General features: G+C 53.8%; 1 protein-coding gene across 4 annotated transcripts in view; it reads left to right on the top strand.

Annotated features, from left to right (window-relative positions):
• Positions 1-20048, top strand: part of Frmd4b (FERM domain containing 4B) — a 142555-nt gene that overhangs the window by 19763 nt on the left and 102744 nt on the right. The window contains exon 1 of one of the 4 annotated variants that reach the window (XM_048786986.1): positions 43-373. The exons of 1 other annotated variant lie outside the window; for it this stretch is intronic. In XM_048786986.1, the coding sequence (XP_048642943.1) occupies positions 212-373 (162 nt within the window). In that variant the 5' untranslated portion in view covers positions 43-211. Of the gene's footprint in view, positions 1-42; positions 374-17969; positions 17989-20048 lie in introns of those variants that run through there. 2 more of the 4 variants (XM_048786985.1, XM_048786987.1) reach the window with 2 other exon arrangements.

Genomic DNA, 20048 nt, shown 5'->3' on the forward strand with positions numbered 1-20048 from the left:
TCCCGCCTGGCGGAGCTGAGCGCAGCCGGCTCGGCGCTGCGGGCGCACGCGGCGGCCGGTGCCGCCGCGGCCGTTGGCTGGCCGGGCCCAATCCCGGGGCCCAATCCCGGGGCATGCCGCCCGGAGCCGGCCGGGCGCGCGCTGCAGACCAGCCGGGCGGCAGGCTTGACCCCGCTGCCCGCGGAGGTGGCGTCGGGACCGAACCCGGAGGATGGCCTCGGTGTTCATGTGCGGCGTGGAGGACCTGCTGTTCGCCGGCAGCCGCTTCGTGTGGAACCTGACGGTGACCACGCTGCGGAGATGGTCCTCGGAGCGGCTGCGGGCTTGCCACCAGGTGCTGCGGACGTGGTGCGGGCTGCGCGACGTGTACCAGGTGAGCCGCGCGCAGGGCCCACCTGTGTGACTTCCTTCTCAACTCCCAGCCGGTGGCTGGCCATTGCGTCAAATGCTCGGCCGCTGTGGGTGACCGCGTCTTCCTGGCCCTGCACGGGGTGGGGGGGGGCACCGGTGAGGCCCTCCAGCATTTGCACACGTGGGTTACAGCGGTGGAGGAAGTCCAGTCCCTCCAGGAAGGGACTTTGACATTCAGGGGACCTCTTCCTTTGCATCGCAGAGGGGTGCCTGGCCATTTTAGAATAGATGGCTTCACACTCTGTCCCAGGTCCCTTCCTGGGTTTGCTGGCCTCCTTTTGATTTTATTTCAGTTTTCCATCAGGCAACCCCAACTTGCAGGGCAGAGCCAGGAAAAGCTGATTCTGAGCCTTTCCGGCCTTTGGAAGGAAGGACACCAAATGGTGAACAGTTTGTGGGAGGCTGGCAGGTGGGGACCGAGGGTGACCTGGCGGGTTTTGTGCTTGGCTGGGATCACTCCCTGTAACAGCACAGCCTCTTTCTCCTTCTGCTGGGTCCCATGCTGCAAGCAAAAAAAAAAAAAAAAAAGTATCCCTTCCTTTGCTTGNGTATAAGAAAAAAAAAAAAAAAAAAGCAGCGACTTTGTTCAACTAGGAGACCCTCCTTCCCTCTGCTCTGGAACTGCATCTTGGCTGGGTTGTTTTAAACAGTGATTTGTGGATTCAAAAGTGCTTTGTGTGCTTTGGTTGTTAGGGTTTCTCAGGCTAAGAGCCCAGTGTTGTTGAATTAGGAAGGTTGTACCTGGGTTTATGGGAGGGCAATACCCCATCTTCTTTCATGTGAGGTGGAAGGGCTCTGCTGCCCATTCTTGGGTTCCCCCACCCTGACCCCATTCCTCCTACGGCTGGGATCTGTAGCTGGTTATATCGTGTCCCATCTGTGATGGAGCACTTGGTTTAGAGAAGCCACCGTGTTTCGTCCACCAGGCAGAATGAAAAGGCAGCCTCTGAGGTCAGCCAGTAGACGTCTAGAGGGTCCCTGACCCCCGGTCATCCTTGCCTAGACGTGAGGAACATTTTAATTTGTGCTTTCTCTTGCTTTCTGTAACCTGTCTCTGTTGTCGTGCGTTTTGACGTGGAATCCCAAAGCCATGCTGAGAACCGGGGCACGTGGGGGTTTGAGCGTATTAGGGAACTCTGGATAGATCCCAGCTGGCCACAGGTCAGACGCTCCCCTGGCTTTTGGAGCCAGAAGTGTGTCTGTCTTTCACGGTTTTTTTCCACTCTCTCTTGGGAAATCCCTGTTCAGTTTGGTTTAGAGGATAAGTGTCCCGCATGTAGTTTTGCTTTTTCTTTCTGGTGTTGGGGAAATTTTCAAAAAGAAGACCCAAATAGTGTGGTCAACCAGACAGTCTCTGTGCCTCTCTCCCAGGGGATTCAGGGGATTTATGGCTTATCTCGAATGCTGTTACTGACCAATTCAAAAATGAAGGTTTCAGCAACCCCGGACCCTGTGAGTTCTTTATCAGTTTGGTCAATAATAATTTTAAGGCACAACTTCAGTTTGAAAGGTTAAGCTACCGAAATACACATTTTTCTCTTCTGTAAAATGAACACCGATGGAGTCAATATCTTCTTGTGATCAGAACATGCATTTACAATAACCAGGAGGGCTGGGGACATAGCTCAGTTGGTAGAGAGCTTGCCTTGCATGCACAAAGCCCTGGGTTCAATCCCCAGCACCACAATAAATAAATGAATAAATAAAATAACAAGGACTTTTGTGAGTATTAAGTCACAAGTAGAAGAAAATGAGGCTCAGGTTTAAAGTTTCCTGGGTTTTTGGAGAAATAAGATTTTAAACAGTTTTGGTTTTTTTAGCCTTAGAACAATAGTTTTCTTAATGGCACAATATGCTTAAATCATTTGCAAAGAAAGATCCTTTTAAAGTTGAAATTTTTTAAATTTTCAAGGGGCTGGGGTTGTGGCTCCGTGGTAGAGCACCTGCCTGGCATGTGTGAGGCACCGGGTTCAATCCTCAGCATAAAAATAAATAAGTAAGACAAAGGTATAGTGACCATATTCAACTAAAATAAAAATTGTTAATGCTTTTCAAATATCGAGCAAGAAAGTGGTGAACTGAATTGTCTAGAATGAAAAAGAAGGGAAGTGATTTCTCCCCTTGGCCTCTTATCTATTCCACAGTAGGTAGGTGAGGGCCCCCAGTCTCGGCCGGTGTGTGGCCATGGCCAAGTTAATCTCACTGAGGTTCCGTCTCCTCATCTCTGAAGTGGGAGATCAGTGGAGGTGATCACAGAGCTGGGTAAGAGAATTCCCTGACGTGCAGCGCATTCAGCACACGGCTTAGATCTTAGGAAGCACGCGATGCATGTTACCTGTTCTGTCGGATGTTCCAAATTATGATAACAGGAAACCCAACCTAACCCACAGAGTGAAAAGAAGTGACTTCACCTGGGCTAACATTCCAGTGGTGAAACCAAACTCAGGCCTGGTTATGATCGGGGCACAATGCTGTCTGCAGAATTCATTCTGACCTGGTCCACTTCATGTGTGGGCTGTGTCCTCAGCTGGCTTCTGCCCTGAGGACAGCAGATAGTCACAGCATCTGCAGTCCTCAGACCACACACCAATATACCCAGAAAGAGAATTTTTCTCTGTATTCTTTTCTCTTATTTTCAGAGGACCTCACTAAGTTGCCTGAGGCTGGCCTCCAATTTGCAATCCTCCTGCCTCTGCCTTCCAAGCAGCTGGGGTTACAGGCATGTGCCAGGGTGCCTCACTAGAAAGAGAACCTCCTATATCTCCCAACTATCAAAAGTCCTAGTTGATACTCTGGGTGTGCATGTGGGGCCTGTGCCCAGCTCTAATGCCAGGTACTAATTGGCACAGGGTGTCAGGTTGCAATTTAGAAATTCTTTTTTTTTTTTTTTTTTGAGGGGGTACCAGAGATTGAACTCAGGGGCACTTAACCACTGAGCCACATCCCCAGCCCTGTTTTTACATTTTATTTGGATACAGGGTCTTGCTGAGTCGATTAGGGCCTCACTCCTGAGGCTGACTTTGAACCTGCGATCCTCCTGCCTCAGTCCTGAGCCACTGGGATTACAGGCGTGCGCCACCACACCCAGCACAATTTAGGGCTTCTTAATGGGAGGGATGTGGCCCAGAAGGAGCAAATCTCTGAGGGGTGGAGAACTCGGGGTGGCAATAAACTTCCTGCTTGAAGGTGTAGAGTGCAGACATATAGTGCATAAACCCAGCACAGTATATCTGTGGCATTCAAACGGGGAAGGGTCACCAGAAAACAAACAGTGTGTAAGACGTGCTCCTTAAGGGGTGATACTGAAGGCAGTGGCTGGGAACAGTGGCTGGCACTGCCTGGCTTAGGCTGAAAGGAACAGGCCCATTTGGGCCCACCCAGGTCCCGTGTCCTCCAATAAGGAAGCAAGATGCCATCTGAAACTCGGCAGCTGCAATGTCCCTGCACTGTTAGAATCTCAAATCTAGCATTCTCTGCAGGGGGAAAAAAAAAAAGTTGTGTTTCAAGGTAAGTGCAAAGATTAGCACAGAAATAGCTTTCCTCGTATTCTGCCACGGTCATCTGAGGGTAAGGCATGGGGGCTCCCCGTGAGGACGCTGGTAACGTTCCCGTCGTTCTCCGGGTAGACCTCAAGGGGAATTTTCCATGGCACTGCCCAGCTCTTTGGCATGTGAACTGGAAACACCAGCAAGTTCCGTGTTTTACAGGAACTGCTTTTTAAAAAAAAAAAAATCGTCTTGTTGATTTTTAAAAAGGTGTCATTTTTCTTCCCATCTGAATGGTCTTGTTGAGAGAAGTCAGGGCAGGGAGACGCCCTTCCCTGGCACCCGCGGGCGGCCGAGGGGGGGTGTGCACACTGAGTGAAAGCAGATCTCCCGCCTGTTCATAAGAGTTCTGACCCCAGCATTATTGCCCGGCCAGCGAAGCCCGGGGAGGTGACACTTCTCTGGAATTGAACGCTTCCTCCGAGTGACTTCATTTGCCAACGCACCATGAATAATTAAGATGCCGGCCATACGGCCCTTCTATAGTGCAGGGCCGGATGGGAAACGGGCTCCCTTTACCAAAAACGCAGCCTGTGGGCCAAGGCTTGAGGTGGGCTCAAGGGGTGGTCCTGAGAACTCAACCTCTGAGCTCAAATCTGCAAAGCGACTCGCCCACCACAGGCCTTCCCAGCTCATCTCCTCCCTGGATGGGTTGCATTATAGCAATTAATTAGGTCCCACCAACGAGGCACGCGGAAATGACAGGAGAATGCTGTTGAAAAAAACAAGACCCACACCTCTCAGTTTTCATTAAGTGTGGCAGGTCCTGACAAAGCCCTCTGTTTATTACTTGGGCTGGGTTTTTCCTCCTTCGCCCGCATGTCCCAAAGGTAGGATTTCTTGCAAACCCTGAATGGAATCATTGCTGCCCAAAGGAGGCAGCTTGAACAGAATCTGGGGGATTTAGTGACCAGAAGAGGCTGGGCCAGCTCCCCCGAGGCGGGCAGCTGGCAGCCGGGGCACAGCACACAGTCTGGGAGGCACAGTCTGCAGCTCCCTGGGAGCAAACTTGACCTTGAGCAAGTTGCTTCCCCCTCTCCCGGCCTCGTTTCCTCCTGGGTAACAGGGTAGGGCCACCCTAGCTGCAGGGTGAGGTGGGGTGACAAATTCAGAAGGTAACGTAGATGACACTTAGCACTGTGCTGGTGCAAGCCAATGCTCCACAAAGGTCACCCCTCACTGAAGTCCCAAAGGCTGAGCTCAGACCCGGTTCACCATACCAGGTAGCCAAGGGTACTGTTTTTATGAGCAAGATCACTTCTCTGGAAACCAAGTTTCCTTTTGACATGGCAGATGTTCCTGTAGAGAGTCAGAGGGATTTCCCAAGGCAGCATGTGCAGGGTAGACCTGGGGTACTTGGGTTTGTTCCCCTCCATAGACCCATATCCTGTTCCAGTTCAGCCCATCTGGCCCTGGGGCTTCTGAGGAATCCTCTCTGTGTCCAAGATGACCTGTGACCTTTGAACTTTCCATCTCACCACTATGCTTGGGAAGGCCAGGTCCCAGAGGTCGACTGTCCAGCCAGCATGGAGTGATCTGGGGGCATCTCCAAGCCTATCATGGAGCTAGCTGCACCCTCCACAGGGAACTGGCCCACCGCCTGCTTTTGTAAATAAAGTTTTATTGGCACACACCCATGCCATTCACTTGCATGCCTGACTGCTTTCTGGCCTGCCAGGCAGAGGGCAGTGCTTGGGAGTCAGGTACCTAGAGTTGAGTAGTTGATCCAAAGCTGAACATTTTAACTCTGTCCCGTTACAGTAAATGTGTGCCAGTCCACGGAAGAAGAAGAAAAAAAAAATACAATGTGGGTGGAGAAGGTTACAGGAAGAAAAAGTCCTCAGTCCATCCTAGATAAGCAGAACTGGAAAGAATCTAGAACTTTCTCATCCAAAGCCCAGTCATTAGGAAATCAGGAAATATACTCAAGTGCTCAGCTTGCTTTCACTCAGTCCTCCTAGTACCGGGGATGATTGGCGTTATGGGTGGGTCCCTTCACTTGTTTATCCACAGCCATAACCAGGAGCAGCAGGACTCTGGGGGCGGTGATAGGCAGGTTCTGTGGAAGCTGGGGAGAGACTGAACATGGCGGACAGCGAAGAGCACAAGTCCTCCGTCAGAGCTGGTCACACGACCCACCACAGGGCCAGACAGGAGGAGAGCTGGGCAGACTGGGCTCCTTGGGAGTAGCCCGGAAGTGGGTGAGCAAGCAGGAAGCTGAGGAGCAGCCCCTGGGCAGGGGTCGGAAGGCCTGGGACTGGGCACAGGGGGCCCTTGGGCTACTGCTCAGGTCATCCAAGGTCACAGATGGCCTCCAGGCACGGAGGACAGAGATGTCCTAAGTTGGAACAAGAGGGCTGGCCTTCCCCATCCCCTCAGCCCATCATTAGAGGTGGGGTGATCTACAGGGGGACCGTGTGGGAGGCTGGCCTTCCCCTAGCCCCTCGGCCCATCATTGGAGGTGGGGTGACCTATAGGGGGACCGAGGAGGAGGTTGGGCTTCCCCTAGCCCCTCAGCCCATTGTGGGATGTGGCCACTCTTGAGAGGGGGTCCTCGGAGGTGGCAGCTGTGTTTAGAGAGGGCAGTGCCCGGGGGGCCTGAGCACTGTGAGGCCCAGAGCTCTCCCAACAGCTGGGCAGCACATCACAGCGTCTTCCACGGATGCCAACCCAGGTGCTGGGCTGAGGCCAGAACCAGGTCACGGCCAGCGGGTCGGGAGGGGCGAGTGAGAGAGCAGGAGGGAGGGTGCAGAGTTTGGCTGTTAAATTCAGGCAGGTGACCCTGAGAGCCGTCCCCTGGCTGGGTCCTACACCCTGCTGAGGAGGTCCAGTGGCCTTGCCCTCAACCATGGGTGCTGAGTGACCCGCAGGACAGAAAGTGGCTGATCCCCGGGGTAAGGATCCAGCTCTCAATGGGGAAATTCCTCTTCCACTCTTCCTGGCCAGTGAAGGCCGGGCCTTTACAGCAGGAGCTGAGAGGCTGGGTTCCTTCTCAAACCCCCCAAAATGGTACCATCTTGGTGTTTAGCCCTCCACTTGACATGACTACGGCGTCATCTAGGGACCCTCAGACCCTGCTCAGGGTCTTTGACAAGTGTGCGAATCTTCGTTGGGCAGCTTGGAAAACGTCAGGTTTTCCAAGTATGGATGGATGGATGGGTGGATGGATGGATGTTAGTGTGGGTAGGTGCTAAGTGGGTGGGTGGATGGATGGATGGATGGATGATAGGGTAGGTGGGTGGAAAAGACTCAATCAGCGTCCACGGGAAATTACACGCCTGCTATGTGTGTGTTCACGCGTGACCCTGTGGTCATCCTTGAAGTGCGCTTACGTGAGAGAGGCTGGTGAAGACGCTGCGTTGAATAGGCCCATTTTCTCCTAATGTTCTGACTGTTTTCAGCTTTTGAACTTCGTGTTTAGGGGAAGCTTTTTGCTTAAATAGCTGTCTTGCTTTTGCTTGTGTGGACCCCTGCCGTCTGACCTCCACTGGTGGTTACTGATGGCCAAGCGGCCCCGTGGGCTGGGCCCTGCACCTGGCTGTGCGTGTACAGGATTAGGAACACGTTCAGGGATCCTGTGGACATGCAAAACAACGAATGATGAGCTTCCAGGTCCCAGGGTTAAGTCCTGGCTAATATTTTGCCATTTTTGCTTGGGGTAGTTTCTTATAATATAAAGACATGGTGTAGAATATTAGAAACCTCCCGGGTACCTCCTCCCTCTTCCTTTGAACTCATCCCACTTGGAGATTTTCCATCCCAGGCATGTTTTATAATCACCTATTTTATAAGCACATCTGCTTTTGTCTATAAGCAATGACACCAGTTTGTGCATCTGTAAAATTGTGTGTGTGTGAGGGTGAGTCTGCTTCCTGATTTGTCTCTCCAGTTTTGGGGTTCATCTCTAAATTCGTTCTAACCCCCGTATTCCACTGTAAGAATAAACCAAGCTCTCACGGATGGGTGTTCAGATTGCCCCAGGTTTTCAATGTCCGTAAGGACGGTAGTGAAGACTCGTATGCTTATCTCCTTGTACGTATGAGGCAAGAGTTTCTCTGTCATAGGAATTAGGGAGAGTTGCAGGTTTTTTGACTTTATTGTTATTATTGGATGTTGTGCCTTCTCTTTTCCCTGTCAAGATGCTATCTCACACCGCATCCTGTTGGTTAGTGGACGTATCAGCTGATTCGCCGCCCGCCCCCACCCCCTCCCGGGGCTGGAATATGACTGGCCAAGCCACACTCAGCCTCTGCCCACCAACCTGCTTTATTAGCTAAAAGCTACATAGTATATAAAGATCAAATCCTATCAGTTATCCTCTTATTCATCCACTCAACTGATATTGGGAAAAACAGCCCAGTGCTTCAAAACGAAATCTAAAACTCACACTTTGAGAGTTCAGACCTTAACTTTTGTTAGCCAAGTGAGTTCTCTGAAAGTAGGTTGTTTTCTGTAAAATGTGAACAATCATTGTACCTACCTTGAGAGTTTTTTTCTGAGATCATTATAAAAATTAAATGTACCAAACTTTAGAAGCACTGAAACAGTGTGTTAAATGTATGTATGGATGGATGGATGGAGAGATAGACAGAAGAGTGATGGATGGATGGATGGATGCTTGGTTGGATAAATAGTATGTTGGTGGATGGATGGACAGATGGGTGACAGGGTGAATAGATGCTAGGTGGGCAGATGGATAGGAGGTAGGGTGGGTGGATGATAGGTGGGGATATAGATGAATGGATGCTTGCTGGGGTAGATAGTAGGTGGGTGGATGGATGGATAGATGGACAGATGGATGGGTGGTAGGTTGAGTAGATGCTAGGTGGGTGTTTGGATGGATGGATGGATGGGTGGATGGATGGATGATAGGGTAGGTGGATGGATGGATGCTTGGTTAGATAGATAGGTGGATGGATGATATAGGGTGGGTAGATGATAGGTGGGTGGATGGATGGATGAGTGGTGGATGGATGGATTCTTGGTTGGGTAGATGGATGGGAGGGTGGGTAGATGATAGGTGGGTGTGTGGATGGATGGATGGATGGACGGACAGATAGATGAATGGGTGTTTACACAGATGCCTGTCCAATAATTATCTTTGTGAATGCATCATTCTCAACTCCTTATGCACATGAACCTTTAGAGTGTCTAAAGTCTGCAGGAGACTTGGTTCCTCCTTTCTCCTAGGTGAAGAATCGTGTCCAGTGGTCTTGGTGGACACCAGCCCTACAGCTGCAGTCATCTTGGTCTGTATGACAGTATAGTGCTTCCTCACATCTAGTTGCTTTATTTCTGACTCCTCCAAAGGAGGCTTTCCCCCTCCCTTCCCGCCAGCCCTGGATTCTTGCTCAGGGACCAGATTCTCAGTTCTCTCTCCCGCCGGCCCCGGCACCCCGGTGCCCCCTCTTTCTCCTCTCTGTGAACTGTCCCTGTGACAACCCTAGATGGGCAGCTGCTGAGACCTAGTTACCACAGGCCCTGGGTCAAGCCTGGGAAGTGAAGCCAGCGAATGTTTTTACAGAAATCGGTTCGCCTCATTATAATGTGGTCATCTGCTTATTATCTGAGAGAGAGAGGGGCTCTTGCAGAGCGGGGAGGCTGAACGGGCTCGTCAGCCGGGTTGGAACCAGGTCTCGTTGCCCGTTGTCTGGGTGCTGTTTGACCACGCTACTTGTCCTGGGAGCCTGTGATTTATTCTGTTTTGTTGCTAACACAAAAGGTAAAATAAAACCTATGGTTTATGTTTGGCAGAAGGGTTATACAGAACATGGATAGGAGAATAGTATCTTTTCAAATGTAAAAACTTAGACCCCTGGCGCAAAATTGATCCTAAGGCCAAAGCTGATCCCACTAATGTGCAAACTCTGAGCACTGTTTAAGCCCAAAGTCTTTTACTTCATAGCTGAGTGACATGGGCCAGTTGCTTGACCTCTCTGTGCCTCATTTTCTTGGGCACAAAATGGGGATTTTGTAAGGGTCAGGCGAAACGTCGGAGAAAGAGACCACCAAGTGACCACTCATGCAATTGGCAGAAGGGGATTTATTGAACCAGCATGCTGGGGCTCCGTGCCCACTCAAGAAGGGAAAGCAGCCCAGAGCCCCGAGCAGGGGCTGAGCACTGCTTAAGTACACTTTTTGGGGGGAGGGCGGGGATTTTACATACATCACAGTCTCCTTTAACAAATCATTATACACCGCTGGAAAATCAAACAACAACTCCTAAACATGATTAGTTCATTCATTGGCAGGAACAGGTCAGGCTGGAGTGATAGGTCATTTCTAAATGGGGTACACATTCAAACTGATTGGTTTTAGGGCCTAAAGGACTACGTGACCAGTTACACAGAGTCCCGAGTTATCGGACAACCAGGGAGTCAGTGGGAATATTTACTGGGCAGTTCCAGTATTGTCCTAACAGCTACAGGGATTTCAGGTTTTGCAGGTAGCATAGAAACCTAACAATACCTAATCCTTTACATTTTAACTCAGACCTTGCAGCTTAGAAACTTTACAACACCCGGTCTTTTACCCTTTAACTTTTACGCTTTAACTTCAATTTCTTTTACCCTTACCATTTAACATCAGCAGCCTCTTGGGGTTGTTGAAGGGACCAACAAGGTCATGTAAATGTAGATCTCAAAAGGGTGGTTGGCTCACCAAAGGCCTTTTAATAAAATGTTAGCTAGATTCATTTTTACTTAATGAACATTTTTCTAGGTGCCAGACACAGTGCTAAGTAGTTTATGGACCATTATTTAATTCTCTGAACAATGACATGAAATGGCTATAATGGGCCCCATTTGAAAGATGCAGAAACTTTTCTGTAGGGAAGGGGAAGCCTTTGGTAAAGAAGTTCATGTCTAATTACAAACACCCAAGCATCCTCCAGCCCCTGGTGGCCAGGTCCGTCCCCTCCTCCTCCACCTGCTGACCCCTGATTTCTTAGCTGGATCCTTGCCGTAGCTGCGAAGTGGCTGCACGGCACGGTCCTGGATCAGAGCCTCTGCCCCTGGCCTCTGGGGTGTCCTCTGCCTCCCCCCACCTCCTGCTGGTCTCTTTTCAGATGCCACTCAACCAAAGGCGACCCCTGCCCATTCTCTTAGCCGCTGTATCTTCGGCTATAACCTTATCTTTGCTGATGTGTGGATTGGTTTCTCCCAGGCCAGAATATTAGCGGGGGGTGTGGGGACCCCACTGTGGGTCACCAGGCCTGGGGCCTGGTAGGAGCTCCTGTAGGCTGGTCGCACAAATGACCCAACGCGTCCACTTTCCATTTTAAGAAACACGCTCTGGTCAGTCTAGGGCATGCGTGGGAGGGGTGAGGCAGACGGGAGGCGGATTCTGGTGCCAGCAGAGACGGCGGGGCCTGGGAGAGGGCAGTGCCTGGCTCAGAGGCCGCTGAGCTTTTGAGGGAGCCAGACGGCAGCATCCATGGGCCTCTGCCCAGAGGGGACGTTCGCGTCCTGTAAAGTTTTGGAAACTTTGTACAGGAAAAGGCGGAGCCCATCAAAATAGATGTCTGCATGTGGGTTGATGCTTTTTCGTGGTAGAAAATAGCCCCAGGTCAGGGTAAGGTGGTTGAGAACACCCGAGCTCGGCCTCTCTGGGCTGCGCTCACCGGGGAAGCAGCATTTTTAGATGGCAGAGTGGAAAAATTCAAGTTTGTAGAAAGGGGCTCACGAGGACCCCAGGTTTTGTGGCCTTCCGGCTGTAGGAACCCGCCGTGCCCAGCCCCGGGCGGGGAGGTTGGCCGTTTCTGCTGCCCTGTAAGCTGTGAATGTCAAGTGACTGCTATTTCCTGGCCCAGCCCTGCAGCCGGCTCGGGAAGGTGCCCTGGGTGTCCTGACCAGGATCGACGGACATTTCAGAGTGTTTCTTTCTTCTCGTGGCAGTTTGGGACATCAGATGGGCATCATGTATCATTTGGACCTTGTCTCAGGTCTTTCCCACCCTCACAGGACAGGAGGACCCTTTGGGATTCTTAGGAGCAAAAGCCAAAACCAACCCTCTTTTCTCCTGGTCTTGAGGAGTGTTTAATCAACAGCTGCTCCCCCACCTGGCTCTCTGGCTGCATGCACACTCTGTAAATCCTGCCAGCACAGGCAATATCAAGAGCGTTTGACCCCTCAGGTACTGTGTCTCATCCTCATCCTCCAATAATGCAAGAGTCCCCAGAACAAAACGTAGTACTAGTCCCACGTAGTTCCCGAAGAGAAAAACGATGCACTTTTACCAAACAGGCGGGTGCCAGTGTAAATCGCATGAAGACAATCTGGCCCCGGGCAGGAAGCATCCCAACTGTCAGCTCGGGCTCCTCTTCCAGGGGCTCTTTCTTCCCTAGGATTTTTATAAATTAAGCTTTCTGGGTACGGGTGCCAGACAGAGCTCCAGCCAAGCTCATCCAACTTTGCTTTCGACTCCTTATGAAAATGAATTTTGTTCTCGGTGAATGTGTTTTTCCCTTACTCCACTGCAGAAGCCAACTCCATTAAAAAAAAAAAAAAAAAAAATTGAGCATCAGTTCCAGAGTCTGAACAGGGCCCTTTATTCACCAGCCAGTGACGTCCTTTACGTGTTTTTTCAAGCTCACACAGGACATCAGGTTACAACTGGAGCCCACGTCGGCTTCACCTTGGTACGGACAGAGTGTGTCTCTCGGATAAAACACACGCAAGGGTGTTTGTCTTCCTGTTCTCTCTTCTCCTGCGGTTTTGGTATTTTTTTTTTTCTCCAAGCTGAGTCACTCCTGTTCAAATGTAAATCCCCTGGATGTCACATATGAACATAGGAGTGAAGCCTGAAGGCATGTATTGGGAGTCTGAGGTTTTTCCAGAAAGCCACGTTCGCTAAGCACGGCTCCCTTTCCCGCCTTCTGCACCACTCCTACATTTACAGGGCGACTCTGAAGTCACGGGTCAGTTTACCCATAACATGAGAAGACTCCACGGTACGTGTACGCTCTAGAAAAATGGCGGATTTTGATGAAGCTCGGCAGGTGTAAAAGTGGGTGAATGGCTTCGTCCATGTCCGTCAGTTAAAAAGACCAAGAGGAAGAGGGGGAGAGGAGGACCCAGGAGGGAGCAGAGAGCGGCAGGTGCTGGGGTTCCGGCCCTGGTTGGCCGCACACTGTCTGGAGCTCAGCAGCCACTGGTGGCTGAGGCTCGGGGATGTCAGGTGGGAAGCCTCGCAGCCACTCACTCAAAATGCAGTGGTGTCCAGGGACAAGGCGGTGGCCCTGGGTGGCTTGACGGGAGAGAGGAAGCCAGGGGCTGTTCTCAGTGGAGGTGTCGAATGCATGGCATCCAGGATCAACAGCTCTGTTTCCCTTAAGTGATGGGCACACACCCTGCCGCCGCGCAGGACATTGGGGTCTGTGTGCCTCTGTCCCCGAGCCCCATCCCTTACTGGCTGCGTGATCAGGGAGGGCCACCCAGTGCCCCTGTGCCTCAGCTTCTCACCTACAAAATGCCATGTGATTCTGGAAGCACTGTCATCGGGTTGCAAGGGCAGACACCAGGATTGCTTTACAGTGACTTGGATCGTGACGAGAGCTCAGGAAAGAGTGGCTGAGGGAGGGGTCCTGGGCACCAGGGAGGCGAGGGGCAGGATGCACCTGCTGGGCTGGGGCCCTGCCTCCCCCCACCTCGACCGAGCCGGGCAGTAAGAAGGAGCCTGCTGCCCTGCCCCTGCCATCCCAGCGACTCGGGAGCCTGCAGCAGGAGGTCGCAGGTCCAGGGCCAGCCTGGGCAACAGTGAAGTGCGGTTTATTTGCAAGGAGAGAGAAGAGGAAGAGTGGACGGAAAGGGGGCCCGTAGGTGACCAGGGACCACGGAGAACTAGGAACCAGTCGCCAAGCGTGAACTTTCCCTCCCTTTGGATCGTGGTCCCAACAAACTGGAAAGAGAGACATTAGTCCGACAGTTGGAAACCGGAACTCCGGCCGGAAGCCTGAAGATACTAAGGAATGATGGTCACTTTTCTTCCTTTGGCTTACTTGGGGCTATGTTTCAAACAGGGACCGGATCTTTTATACTGAGATATTTACCAGTGAAATTATTGGAAGCCTCACACCTGCTTCAGGACAACCCAGCAGGACAAAAGGCAGGTGGGACGACGGACGGAGCCACTGAATCAGCCCCGTGAAGGTGGCTGCGCAGTGGTCATCGCCCTGGTCGCTCACTTGCTGTGTGTGCTTCCAATTTTCCGTCATAAAATTGTGCAATTTCATTACTAAAGAAATGCCAAGGGAAAGAGAGATGGGAAATGAAGCAAAACAGAAAACCGGATTCCAATACAGACAGGAAGGAAATCTGACAGGGCGCCCGCGTGTGGGCCTGGACGCCCTTCTCGTTGTCTGCCACGCTGCGAGGACAGCCGCGGGGAGACCGGCGGCTCTGGGTTCCAGTCCTGCTCTGTCCCCCGAAAGGCTCTGGGTCCTGGCTTCTCTGAGCCTCAGCGCCTCGTGTGAAACAGGGAATTCAGAAACGAACCCCAAAGGCTTTTTGTCTTTATCCGGCCAAACACAGGGACGAGATTAGGTCTGAAGTCCGCGTCCACCTCCCCACGGTTCACGCCTGGGAAACAGAGCACACCCCTCCCTCCACCTCCCCCCCTGGTTTTCCACTTGTGGTTGAGCAACCCAGAGTGTCCCCCGTCCACCCCGCACAGGGAATTCCCCGTCCTCCTGTCCGAGGGGAGCATGAGTGACAGACTTTTCTGTGGGCTGTTTTTCCTGGACGTGGTGTACCCGGCGGCCGCTGAGCCGCGGGATCTCAGGGAGACCTTGAGTAAACACGTCCCGATCCGTCCCTCCCATCTCTGGTGGATGGGGAGGGAGCTCTCTGTATTTGGTGATTTTCCTTTGTAAACAGAAGTTCCACTCCTTCCAAACAGCAGTTGTGAGCTTCCCAGGTGCCGTGCTGGATGGGGCCCTGGACGGGGCCACGAGGGTCCTGAGCTCAGCCGGGCACCTCCTGGACCTGGCTCCTTCACCTCTGGCCTGTGCCCAGTTCCCGGTGGTGGGCACCTGTGCCTCCATGACCCACTCGATCTGCTCCCTAGGCCTTACCCTCATCTGAAGTTGTCTCGTGGGAAACTTTATTTTTTCTCTCTTGGTCCCCTCTCAGTCTCTTTCCTGCTTACCACTGAGTCCCCACCATGGAGCCCAGTGCCCCGTGGGGCCAGCCACATGGTTTGCAGGGTCCCATGCAAAGGGAAAATGGGGGGCTCCTTGTCCTAAACTGGTAAGAACGGTAACAAGACAGCAGAGCGTTTAATGAAGCACCCAAGACCCCCTCTGAGCCTGGGGTCCTGGGGGACCACAGGGCTGTGCCCCAGGATGCAGACACCCCGAGAGACCATTGTCGGAGGGAAGGCCAATCTAAGAAAAGGCACCAGGTGTCCACGGAGCCCGGACGTGGATGGATGAAAGGAACGGAAGCCAGGGGTGTGAGGAGGGGAAGCCCCGCTCCCAGGGGCAGAGCCGAGATCATGGTGACAGACACAGTGACCACCGCCCTTGGGGACCCAGGTCCAGGCTGTAAGTGGTTCTGGGTGGAAACACGATGTTTGCATCTTGGACGTCCCTGTGGGCAGCTGCATGTGTTTGAACTGGACCAGGTGGGCTTTGGGGGCAGGTAGAGGAGGGCGGCTGGGGAGGAGAGGTCCCTGTACAGACCTCACCGGGCTTAGGAGGTGACCTCCTAAGCTCTTCCTGTTAGGGGACGGGGGACGGCTCAGAGCTGGGTAGGGCCCCTGGTTCTGGGGAGCCGCAGCTTGTGACCCAGATTGGACTCGCAGTGTCTGGCCTCCGCTTGGCAGGAAGTAACCGTGACGGAAGGGTCAACGGTTTGGTGATGAATGCAAAGCTCGCAAAGAGCCCTGGGACTGTCCTCCCACACCTTGGGCCCTTGTGTGTGCGGTTCCCCACCCTGGGATACAGTTTCCTCATCCCAGACCAGAGCAAGAAGGGCCCTGGAGAGTCACCAGAGCCGGAGTCCAGCCCACAGGCTGCCGTCTACCACGTCCGCAGTCCACAGTCACCATCCACACCACATGCCCACTGGACCCCTCCAGGAGGGACATTGTGTGGCTTCAGGGTTTACCCCCAGGGTTCACGTGCCGGAAACCCGATCTGCACAGCCAGTGGTGTTGGAGATGAGTGGGATGGGAGGGTCCCCAGGATGGCATTAGTGGCAGGAGACCACACTGGGACCGTCACTCTGTCTCACCATGTGAGGCCCCCACCTCGTTATGATGCAGCCTCACCAGGTGCAGTGCCAGGTTCTTGGACTTGATTGTCTATGACATAAACCTTTACTCTTTATAAATCACCTGGTCCCTGGTGGTTTGTGATAGCAACACAAAATGGACCAATGTTTCCTTACCCAGCACTTCCTAAGTCTACGTTGCTGGGTGCCAGGTCAAGTCCTGCCTGGTGCCCAACTGCCGGCAGGGACCGTTTGAAGGTGCCATGGGCTCAAGCTGGTGTTCCCGCTCTGCCCTTTGGCCCGCCTTTCTCTAGGACTGCTTCTGCCCAGGTGTGTGAGCTGCAGGTTTGAATCTCCATGCCTGAGGCTTCATTGGGAACGTCAGGTGCCCCTCAAGGTGTACCTCTTCCTGTCCCCTTAATGCATGTGTGAGAGTCTCCGCAGTGGGCCTGTGTGTGGCCTTTCTCAGTGATGTCTCGGTCACTCATTCTTCTGACATCAGCCCCTCCCCTCGTGGGACACACGGCCACACACAGTCACTAAATCTGGACTGAATTCTTGGCCACCGTTTCTACCCATCTCGCCCCCGAGTGCCCCTTCTCTGTGTGCAAACCTGGCACGGAACGAGGCTGTTTCAGGCCGCGTCTTTCCCAGACAGCATCCTGTGCCCAAGGTGATCCCAGCCTGTGGAGGGACTTGCCATCGACCCCCCCTGATTCCTGAGGGATGAACTTCTCCTGTAGCAGGGACCATGGCACCTTGCCCTGGGCTGTTTAGGTACCTGACAGGTACGTGCCGCCACCTTCTTCACCCTCTACGCTGCACATTATCTCACTTAATCCTCCCAAGCCCTTCTGCGATAGGGACCTTTGTCTCCACTTGACAGAAGAGGGGACAGGCTCCCAGAAAGACCAAGTAGCTGTCCCAAGCACCTACGGCTGCCACTCATCCAGCCTCTCCTGCTGCGGAGTTCATGATCCTGGTCCCACCCCTCATTACACTGAGTTCCAGAAGGTCCTTTTTCTCACCAGGTGGTGAAGCAGGACACCGTGTCCCAAGTCCTTACCTAACTGTTCTCAGGCACAAGGGAATGGGTGACCCTCCCTGGACTCTGAGTATCTTTCTCTCAGCTTCACCTTGAAGCGCACTGTGTGTTCCGATTATTTCCACGCCTGGAGCAGTTCCAACAGTGGATGATTCTGTGGCCCACGGACGGCAAAGTCCATCCTCTCTGGGTCCATCATGGTCCTGCCAGGACTTTCTGTCTGTGGCTGACGGTCACTGCTGGGGGTGTCGGTGGAATTCTGAGTTCCTCTCTGCGGGCAGCAGCGGCTGAAGGGCAGTGTCCACGGTGGCACTGGTGAATTAAGTGTCCTCTTATTTCCATGCGTCAGGTTCCCAGCCTCCCCCAGAACAGGCCTGGGGAGAGCTGCAGCTGGGCTTGGCCATGGTGCTTGGTGTGGCCTGTGGCCTGCTCCAGAGGAGCTCCCAGCCCCCTGGTGCCCCGTTGGGAGGTCGGGGAACAGGAAACACTTCCCCTGTGTTTCAGGGTGTGATGAAGAGGACTTTGGGTGGCCAGCAGGGCCGGGAGACGCTGAAGCGGTTGCCCACCCCCTCCCCCTGAGTCACGTTGAGAGCCTTTGTTTCTAATCAAAGCGACAAACCGTCAGGTCATTTCCTTGAGATTATGTGGCAGCGGAAGGCGTCGGAGGCCTCTGGGTCCCCACTCCAGCTGCCCGCTGTGGAGCACGCCCAGCCCTCCGGGTCCTTCGAGCCGCGCACACCGCAGTCCGTAAATGAGCCTGGACCATGCTTCGGAGGTAAGGACGTTCCCCGGGTCACCGTCCCGCTGCCGGCTGGGTGCGGGGCCTCCCCAGCCTCTACCAGCACTTGCTGGCAAGACCTGGGGCGGACGTGCACACTGCGGGCGGGTTGGCTCCTCTGGGATACCTCAGGAGGCCCCTCTCAGAGCCGCACGTTGCAGGGGACCGTTATCCCACTCTGTCCCAGGAGTCCCGCGGCTCAGCAGCATCTGCTGGGCTCCTGTGGGCCCCCTGGGGACGGCCGTCCCAGATGCCTGACTTAGGTTTTCCTGTGATTGAAACGCGTCTTGGCTCCTTGAAAAGTCGGAGAGGGCGCGTTTGTGGATGTGCTCCAGAGTGTGGGTCACTGGCCATGAAGTGCGTTGACCCCCCTCGCCCCCAGCCCCTTCCCTTGGTCTTTTCTTAAGACTGGTGCTCCCTGAGTGGGGGAGGCAGTCAGCAGCCAGCACAGTCCTCGGGCTCTGTGATGGTCCACGTCTCATCAGCAAGACCTGTGGGCCCTCCTGTGTGTCAGTGGGCACTTGGCAGGACGGACCCTGGCGCCCTAGGACTCGGGAGTGGCCGCTCTTAAAGGGCCCTGTGATGCACATCCCCGTTTGGCCTGGGGCCAGCAACAGGGGGGTTGAGTCTGGGCCTGGCTTGAGGTGGCCCCTCTGTGTGCTCAGAATCTAGCAGCTCTAGGTAGAGAGGGCGGCCGTGTCACTTTGAGGGATGACGGTCAGTCCATCGATAAGCCCTTTGTGATTGGTCAAAGGAAGTCCTACACCCTCACTCACTGCTCTTCCTCCCTGGCGAGGTGGCCATGGCAGACTCCTTAAGTCCATTTTTCTTCCCTGATGGGTGGGTGTTGGGGGGTGGGAATCTGCGTCCACTTCAGAAAGCAGAGGAAATTATCTCATCCAGTGCACGGCAGAGCCCTTGGGGGTGGACGGAAGTCTGCAGAGGAAGTGGGCAGGATGGGGCAGAGAGGAAATGTCCAGGAAATACATACCTCACCGCAGGAACTGGGCCGGTGTGCCCTGTGCTAAGGCAGCAGGACGTTTGGTCTCAGCAGCAGCCTGTGCCCAGGTGTCTCAGGCCTGAAGGGTGGAGAGGAGTCTCACCCAGCTGCCGTTGGTGACCTGGATTCTCAGAGCAGAATCGCAGCAACCCCGGCGGCTCACGTGACGGGATCTACCTGGGGGGACCCTCAGAAGCGAGGCCTTCCTGGGGTCAGAACCCAGTGCTCTTGGCAGAGGGCCTGTAATACTCCCAGACACACCAGCCCCCACTCCAAAGTGCATTCTGGGTATTCCTGTGGGCCATTCGTCTGGCCTGCATTTGGAGGACTGGGGAAGTCCTTCTTGCTAGATTGGGGTTCCTGTCCACAGCTGCTGCATCCCTCCCGTGGGGAGTGCTCAGGGCTGTCCTGATGCAGGGGTTGGAGGTCAACTGTTAAGCAGGAGGAGAACTGTCAGTCATCTCATCCTGGAACCAGGAGGTCAGAATTCAGAGGCGCGGGGGATTCCCTTAAGACTCCGCATCCCGAGGGGACAGGGCGCAGCCTCGGGTCAGGATCTCCCGAGTCTCGAGTCTGCAGTGTCCTCTGCTGCTGTGCTCCACCGGACCCCCAGGCTCTCTGTGTTTCGGGCATCAAGAGAGCCTTCTCACGGGCGCCTGCACCTTGGAGTGGACATTAGGGTGCAGGGTCCCAAGTGAGGTTCCGTTTCCTGTCGGGCACGGATTCCAACCGCAGGAGGAAGACAGTGGGCAGCCACGTCAGGACAGAGAACCCGCAGTCCCGGGTCTCGTCACGAGTGGTGGTTCACTCACAGGCTGGGGGGGCTCCCAGGGGCCTGTCCCAAGCCATTCCTCGAGTGGGATTCTTGGAAGTCCCCTGTTAAAACTCTGAGATTTCCTAAGTGACGTAGTTCTCTATGTGGCAAAGCTAAGGCGGTGTACGGTGAGCCGTGTGTTCCTCTTTGTGAGTGCCATCTGGCCGGGCCAGCGGCCACTTCATCATTCCCTGACCACAAAGAAAGGGGAGCTCTTGGGCGCTTCCGCAGACGCGGGGGGGG

This window comes from Marmota marmota, unplaced genomic scaffold (genome assembly GCF_001458135.2).
Source record: "Marmota marmota marmota unplaced genomic scaffold, marMar, whole genome shotgun sequence".
Classification (NCBI taxonomy): domain Eukaryota; kingdom Metazoa; phylum Chordata; class Mammalia; order Rodentia; family Sciuridae; genus Marmota; species Marmota marmota.